Source organism: Malus domestica, chromosome 10, assembly GCF_042453785.1.
Source record: "Malus domestica chromosome 10, GDT2T_hap1".
Lineage (NCBI taxonomy): Eukaryota > Viridiplantae > Streptophyta > Magnoliopsida > Rosales > Rosaceae > Malus > Malus domestica.
The window spans coordinates 28,783,232-28,791,817 of NC_091670.1; the positions used below are offsets into that span (position 1 = coordinate 28,783,232).

The 8,586-nt window shown below is 40.8% G+C and overlaps 2 protein-coding genes across 2 annotated transcripts; both read right to left on the reverse strand.

Annotated features, from left to right (window-relative positions):
- Positions 1-163: 163 nt before the first annotated feature.
- Positions 164-3,849, reverse strand: LOC103445459 (uncharacterized). The gene is made up of 8 exons (XM_008384475.4): positions 3,193-3,849; positions 2,871-3,083; positions 2,540-2,731; positions 2,235-2,435; positions 2,036-2,116; positions 1,159-1,294; positions 553-645; positions 164-463 (listed from the first exon to the last, which is right to left on the reverse strand). Exons 1-8 carry the CDS (start codon positions 3,295-3,297, stop codon positions 390-392), a joined length of 1,095 nt encoding a protein of 364 aa, XP_008382697.3. The 5' UTR covers positions 3,298-3,849; the 3' UTR covers positions 164-389.
- Positions 3,850-4,004: 155 nt separating this feature from the next.
- Positions 4,005-7,423, reverse strand: LOC103445460 (RPM1 interacting protein 13-like). Its single transcript, XM_008384476.4, has 3 exons — positions 6,692-7,423; positions 5,729-5,815; positions 4,005-5,614 (listed from the first exon to the last, which is right to left on the reverse strand). Exons 1-3 carry the CDS (start codon positions 7,004-7,006, stop codon positions 4,328-4,330), a joined length of 1,689 nt encoding a protein of 562 aa, XP_008382698.3. The 5' UTR covers positions 7,007-7,423; the 3' UTR covers positions 4,005-4,327.
- Between the last annotated feature and the right edge of the window lie 1,163 nt (positions 7,424-8,586).

Below are 8,586 nucleotides of genomic sequence, written 5' to 3' on the forward strand. Positions count from 1 at the left end.
GTCCTGTACTTCTGTGCAACAAGTTTGTGAAGACGAATATGCGAATTTGATGTGAAGTGTGGAGGGTTTGAGACGTGAGGGTAGTGTGAGAATGCGTGCAGAGTGTATTAAGATAAATTTTAATTTAAAAAATACACATACGATGTTTATAGTACACGGGGTGTAATCAACAAAATGCAACGTGTCAATAAAACAACCCTTAGAATTTTCATGTTTTTGGTACAAGCACTACCTTAACCAATAACAAAACATTTGGAACGCTATGTCAGTTGCACGACTCTTTGTAATACCAAAAAATGACTAACTTTGACTCGTAACAAACATCACCCATCTTCAAGAGACAACCAACCGGCGGCTCGAGGCGGATGAGACGCAACGTCGTGGCCTACTCAAGATGGAGGAGCCCAGTTCCCGGCTTTGAACTCTTTATGGAAGCTGGAGCGTTTAGAAACAACATAAAACACTGCACGAGTATACAACGACTGGTAAGAAAACCAAAGGAACGAAACTTATATTGCGTCTGAACTGAAGGTGACTGCGCTAAAGGCGCACCTGGTATCCCTGGAACGATGAAGTTAGGTTCTTTCAGAACGTCGTGAAGTGTTCTCTTTTCGTTTACTTTGACCCATTTAGAGGAACCTTTTCCTGGGGAGCATCAGATAAAGGAAATTCAGATAACCTTGTCGAAAAATGTAAAGACTGGGGAAAGGGGGGTCGATAATGTTTATTTGTATTTGGTGAGTAGACAGGTGACTGCAGCAAATTGAATGTTTAAAGCTGAAAGGACCAATCCTGTGTTGAGTCTTTGAGATCATATGAGCATGAAAACGTACGGTTATCAGTCCACAAACCCAAGATAACCATATCCATCGCAGCCAAGTGAAAGCATAAATACGCATATGATAAACACCCGAAGACAGGGATAGAGAGGATAAAAGTAAATTAATCATTAAAGAGAAGAAGCTAAAATTTGTCCACGACCAGAGGCCACCAACAATATAACTTTTCATAGCCTAAACCACAAACACGCAGAAACACAGGCATGAGCCACTCTAGTGCACCGGAAAATCATATCCAGCCTAATAGCTGAAAACTCAGAGTGCATAATCAATGAACTACTGATAACTGGGCTAAAAAAGTATGGTAAAGGCACCATACCTGCTGAGCTGCCACCATTAGAATTCTCATTGGCATCCTTTTGCTCGCCATTGATGCTTTCCACATTAGAAGCTGGAGTGCCCTCTAGGAGACAATGAAGGATCTCTGTCTTCGACAGAGAAACTCCTGAACCAGCCTGTCAAAATCAAGGATGGAGAAATCATAAATAACGGATCTTCAAAGATACATAAACCTATTACTTGGTGATGTACCCATAAAAAAGTATTACTTGGACATCCAATCAACAGGTCTACAGCGAAAGAACAAAAAATGGAGATGACTAGGTTTATACAAGTTCACTCATAAGCCTCATTTCCTGCTCTTTGATGCACCAACATCCAAAGGAATCCCCAGCAGGCTCTACTAGTTACACTTTACTTCAATTAACCTCAGGGTAAAACAAACCATTTCTACAAGCCAACTGTGATCTCATGCCCCAACTATCGAGAACTAGCCAAACCTAACATCTAATCACAATCCTATAAGCGACGTGCATCTCAAAGTCCATGAAATATTACCTCAAATAAATGGATAGAAGCATCCTCGAATCAGATAATGTGTTTATGCTAACCCAACAGTACAACAATCAATGCCACAACATCCATTTCGCCAAATTTAATAATTAATATCACTTCATGTAGCTGATAAGGTCAGACTCCTGAGATATAGTGACTCTGCCAATTATTCTCAGAGTCTCAGTAGTCCAACACAATATAAGCAACCCAAAATATAGATAAACTTCTTGAGAAGTTTAATATCACAAAATATTGAGAAGACTCTTCAAAAAGCAACTTCGTTTTACTTTGAGTGAAAAAAGAGAGTATACTTTTGCGAGCACTATATGTCAACAAAGCGACTATAAACTAAAATGACTTACTTCGTAGTATAACTCAATAGCATCACGAGTGTAATTGTGTTCCTGATCCCATGACAAAGGCGGGCAGCTATCTGAAAACATGTTTGAAGGTTCAGGAAACAACAAAATGTACATCTATCCAAAAGCATGGCATGCTACATAGAAAACTCACAGACAATTCAGCTTTAAAATATAATAGAACACTTTAAAAGAAGGATATCATGTCGAGATGAGCTGACAACATGTCGGTCTCACAGAAATCCTCAATGAAGTCACTGGACATAACCTCTGCATACAGCAGAAGAACTGGCCAATGAAGCATGTTATTCTTGTCTAGTACAGGCTTTCGTAATCCGGTAAGTTCTCGATACATTGCCTTCCCAAGCTTCATGCCTCGACCTTCAATCGCGGAAACAAGGTCCTGCATTGTTCCAACAAACAAACAAGGACGAGATCAATAATAATCACAAACAGTTCAAGCATGATCGCAACATCCCCATTACTCCTTAAGTATTATAATCACACCTTAGCCTCTGCGATAGCCTTGGAGACTTGAGCCTCACGCTGCTCATGTTCCATTTTCTTCGACTCAATCTGCCTCAACAGCTTCCTCAGCTCCTCGTTAGCCGGGTCATGTTTAAGCCCGTTTTCGCAATGTGATGTCGATTCAGACAACAAATTCAACGAAAAAGACGCTTTCGCAGCACGGTACAAAGCCTAACAATCAAAACCCACATTTCTTAAACCACAAAACAGACTAAAATTTCAAACAAAACCCAGCTTCGAACTACACAAAAAAGACTAGAAATTCAAACAAACCCAGCTCAGAACAACAACAACAATGAAAACGGAGCACCTTGAGATTAGTGGGGCAGAGCTTGATTGCTTCCTCGGCATCAGTAAGAGCGCGCCTGTAGTTACCGAGCAAAAGATTGACATGGGCTCGATTCGAAAAGAGAATTGAGGTGTCGGAATCGCTCAAAGCTTGCTGATTGATTGCCCTCGTGTAGCAATCTATGGCTTCAGCGAAATGCTTTTTACCCTTTTTCACACACTCGTTTCCCTTTTCCTGCCAAACCCAGAATATGAAGAAAAAAATCCATATGGTCATATATATATATATATATATATATATATATATAGAGAGAGAGAGAGAGAGAGAGAGAGAGAGAGAGAACCTTGAGTTCAATGGCAGCGCTTTCTTTGAGGGCGGCGATGGCGTCAAGGTCGGCCTTTTCGCTTTCGGTTTGGGGTTGGGACCCCTTTTCCATCAGCAGCGCCATTTCTTACTTCAAATTCGCCTCTTTGCTATGTTTTGTTGTTCTTCTGCTATCTGCAACTAGAGAGAAAGAGAGAGGAGAGAGAAGCAGTGTTCTTCAGTCTACCGTCAGCAGAGTCTCTAGACTCATCTGCAACAGGAAGCAGCAAATTATGGTTGGTGATGGGCTTGCTGGGCTGAGTTTTAAGCTTTTTTTTTTCCAAACAGGCCTTCAATTCTTGGATAAAACTTTCCTTCAACGGGCTACGCTTCATGTGTCTTGTCTTTCTCTGCACATTGCGTTACAAGTTCTTCGATGTCGGAAGAATATTGCAAGATCTCCCTGTAGATCGATCGGAACTTCACATTGCGTTACAAATTCTTCGATGTAGGATGAATCGATCGGAACTTGTATGCCGGTAGACGGTTGCATTGTCCCGATCGACCAATACTCCTTTTGAAGGTCTCTGGTGGTTCTGTAGGCTTTGTTCTTCGGAACCATCTTGGTCTGGCCATGAGGTTGGAACAACTTTACGCATGGCCTAATGGCCCGTTTAAAGTTGTTTTATGTACTTCGCTCGTAAACGTTTTTACTAAAAGTGCTTTATTTGAAAATACAATTGATATTCAAATGTTTCTAGAAAATACACTTCAACGTACTCCTGAAGAAGCACGAGCAAGCGCTTCTCCATAAAGTGCTTCCAACATTTTGAATGCCGGAAAACAATGACAAACCCTGGCAACAACTTTTTATTAGAAGAAAGAAACTCGTAATTCTCAAATTTCTTTGGAAACCCATCAATAATAATTAACGAGTAGAAGACATAGGAAACAACCTGCCTCTACAGCGCATCTCCAAGCTAGGAATACCTTGTACACTAGTTGAAACATGAAACACCTATACACTACCAAAGCTCCTCACAAGCACGTTATTTTGCCGAATCACACGCGTGTCAAAACAGATATTTTCGTTTGAAAAACTAGACAAGTAAGAATCACTTCACCTACGCACATAAGCTTGCCGCTTTTAGGGAAGGATTAACAGTTACAGTCGACTAAACCTGCGCAAGACCATTCCAGGGGGGTTCAAAATCAAACATGAGCGAGTCTATGAGACTGGGCTCGGGAGACATGATGTTCAGATGAGATGCCATCGGATCATTTGATTCTGCCGGACCACACTGGGTTTCCATAAGCCAGCTTTCAAATTCATCCAAACCACTGAAATTAGCGACTTTGTTAGACCGCTCATTGACAGCACCTAGCCCATATACAGGCTCGGTGCTTTGAATTTCAGATATTTCAATTGGAGGCTGTTGCTGGATAGGAGATGGCTGCTGAAACTGAGGTTGCTGAAGCGGAGGCTGTTGCTGAATTGGAGGCTGCTGAACAGGAGGCTGCTGAATGTTTGGACTGGAATTGTTTACCCAATCAGAATTCGTAAAATCCAAATCTGTGACACTCACACCTAAATTACCTTGCGGACTAAATTTCTGGCTATAATTCTGACTCTGATTCCCATACTGAAATACACCTTTACTGGAATCCGGACTTGGAATCCCGTGCTCACAAAAAATTTGGCTATCATTTTGACTTTGATTCCCTTGCTGTTGAAATGTTTGGCTATAAATTGATTGGGGAATGGCCTGACTATAAGTTTGGGGTTGGGAGGGCACTGTATTTCCAACAGAAGTGGTCATGAGCTGGGAGGCGCTTTGATGCACACTAGAATGAACACCCTGCAACCTCAAGGGGTTTCTGTCATTTGATGTTGCCATGGGAGTGGAACTTCTGCCGTATACTGATGGAGTGGTACAACTACTGTTATTTGACGAAACAAATGTGGTTCGGTTCATTGGCAAGGAGACCCCAAGAGCTCCTACTCTTTTGAATGTCGAATGAGAAGAGATGGGGCCTAAATGACCAATACTTTGACCTCTGTTCCTCCCAACAACATTAGTGCGTGCACCAAGCAACTGCTTAGAAACTGAACAAGGTTGGAGTTGGTTCTTAGGGAAAAGATATTCTGATTGGTGGCTTCTGATACTAGGCATGGTACGACCAGCTGAGGTACAATGGTGAATTGTAGCTGGCCTTGAGAGCTGATTCTGTGATATAGAGTTAGGTGCCAACTGAATAATATTGTGTGGTGGAACTGGACTGTGTTTAGTCGGTGACAGATTGTTTAAAGCTGGTAATGGTGCAATTTTCGGTGTCTTGAATTTTTTTCTCTGTATTCTCCATGTCTCTTCTTTATCCGTGGCATGACAATGATTAAAGTTGGAGCCTCCGGTGCTCCAATGTACACATGGTGCCAGCGACTCACAGACATAACAATGACACTGCATTTTAGAAGGAAAAAAAAAAGACATCATAGTGGTATATTGTCAAACTCAGGCAATAAAATAGTATTTGATGGAAATTCTATAAGCAACAGCTTGTAAGAGTCAACTCACACGATCACAGTGGTTCTCGTGCCGGGTAGTTTTGAAAGGGAATTTGGCACAAAGATGTCGTGGATGAGGGTAGTCTCTACATGCTACCTGCAACCAAAGAAATAAGGTCAATTAAGGCTGGAAAAGCAAAAGGTGCGTCCATTTTCCAACTAATATGAAAATTAAGGTGTTAGACAATGTATGGTGCTACGGTCCTGTATTACGAGAAACAAGTTTTTTTTAAGGTCGTACCCAGTGCACAAGGCTCCCGCTTTACGCAGGGTCTGGGAGAGGTGAATGTCGGCTAGCCTTACCCCCATTTATGGAGAGGCTGCTCCCAAGTACGAGAAACAAGTTTAACATAAGAAAATAACAACAGCATGAGAAAGATGAAGTGGCCAAGCAAGCAAACAACACCAAAAATTCAAAGGGAACTTCTTCAAACCCATTGAACTTTAATATCAAGGTCACCAAAAAGCAAGAAACAGGTTTTCACTTCCACCATAAAACAGAATATCAAGATAACTATATCTGAAAAACAATATCATCCAGAAAGACCAAAGTTCATGCTCGCAGCCAACGGGGCAAAATTTGAAATATGTGTAAATCAATTCCGATGCATCCACAATTAATTCTCCCTTACTAGAAAGTTAGTCGCGAAAAGTAGAAAAAAAAAGTCTTGGATTGTTCCTCTTTCATATGACAACAATATCATTAGCCTAACCCAAAACTTAATGCCACAACTAATCAGTTTGCAACGTTTTCATGACAACCAAAGAGAGTTAAGCACCAGTCGAAAAATTATTAAGATGCGATAACCGCAACCCTTCAGTTGAAATTAAATTTCTTTAAATCCTCTATTCAAATCAGCAATAAAAAACTTCCAAAGCATTTAGTTATCTTTCTCTAACTTCCAATTGAGGTAAACTAAACCAACCAAACAATGCAAATCGTACTTAAACCTAAATCAGGTCGAATTTATACCTGCCCCGTTTCCCCAACCACAAGCAACTCGTCGGAGCCGCTACCCGAATCCTCCACCACCGAAACCGGCTTATCCGGGTCGCCGTCCAAGACCACACAATCATCGTCATCATCCGCCACCGTCCGTTTCGAAGACTTTTGCCTAGGCTTGGAGTTGACCTCACTAATCACCACAACGTCATCGGAATCATCGTCATCGGTTACCTTGTCGACGGATTCCAAAAGCTCCGATACCCAATCAAAGTTGTCCTCCTCATCCAGGTCGTTCCGCCCCAGTTCGTCGTCGGAGCTTATGTAGATTGGACCCAAATTCATGGCTGATTGAAGTTCAAAGACTAGGGTTTGAAGAAAAGCTCGAACTTTTGATTGAACTGGAGAATTCGAGGCATGGGTTGTGAAGAAAGAAACGAATGAATTAAACGGGAAGCCAATGCCCGAACCACATGAAAATGGGCAAGCCTCGGATTTCCGGGAAAATTTCCGGACTTTCCCGGGAAATTTTCTGTAAAGGGAAAGTTGAAAGATTGAGGAAGGGCATTTAGGGTTTTGAATTGAGCGAGAAAGATGAAAATATTAGGGTTTGAAATAGATCGTCGACTTTGGCGGTGAGAGAGAGAGAGAGAGAGAGAGAGAGAGAGAGAGAGAGAGGAGGAGGAGTGAGGAAGTGACTCAACTCCTCAAAGTCGTTTTACCTAACCGACGACGAATGTCAGGGATATTGACGGAATTTTCAGTTTTGTGAGGGGCGTTCACTTTACGACTAAGAAGGGATTGTCGTTCTTGCCGTTGGGTCATGCTGGCCTTGTGGTCGTGGGTTGAGTAGACGATCTCGGTGGGGTAAGTTAGATTTTGGGTTGGGCTACATCAAGAATTTGTTGAGAGTTTCAACGCGGAGAGAATCGACATTTTATGTGTTTATAAGAAAGTCCGCTATTTACAAGTTATTATATTGTGAATTGATTTTATGATAAAATTTTAACTTTTTTCTTAGTAACAAAGCAGATTCGGCATTATGCTTCAAATCATCCGATTTATGTTAAGACTTGAGATCAACCCCTTCAAAATATGTAGGTGTATGATGGAGTTCTACGTGTGCTGCATCACCAATTGTTGCTAATTTGTGAATTAGGGCGAATAATTTTTCTTCATGACTGTTTCATCTTCTACATTTAACTTGGACAGTCGTTAAAAATGATCTTGTTAGAAACAATTCTCTCAAACAAACGCAACCTTAATTTCTGATTTATGTGGCCTTTGGTCTGGTAATTCATGTGACACTTTTTCAAACCAAAGAAAGGAAGGAATTAACAACTGGCCATGTGGTCCTAGTATCATAAAATTGTCTAAGACATATATGGATGTATGAGGGCGAATCTATAGCACCATTTCATTACACAAATTTTTGTGGGACGTACTCCGTAATGTACTTTAATGATCCGAACTATCTATATTTTAGATCATCATTGCAAAAAATTAGACAAATCCAAAACCATTAAGACATTCATTTGTAGTGAAAAAAATAGATGAAGATGGTTCTACAAAGAAACCATAAACCCTTAATCCAACGGCCGTATGGTTTCAAATTTGAGTGATTTTTTTTAGATATGATGTTTGAGAGAAGATCTAAAAGATAAACGGTTCGAATCATTGAAATACATCATGGATCCGTTCCCATAGTTATATACACACGTATACATAGCAATGCTGAATGTGAATTGATTGGTCCATATAGCATCACATGTAGTACATTGCTATTTATATATAGCAATGTTGGAGGTGGATTGATGGGTAAGTGAAAGCAACCTGACCATCCGACATATATATTTGTTAGGTGGGTTTTGATGAACTCTATTCATTTTGAATACCAACATTCATCATCTCTTCAATTTTTTACC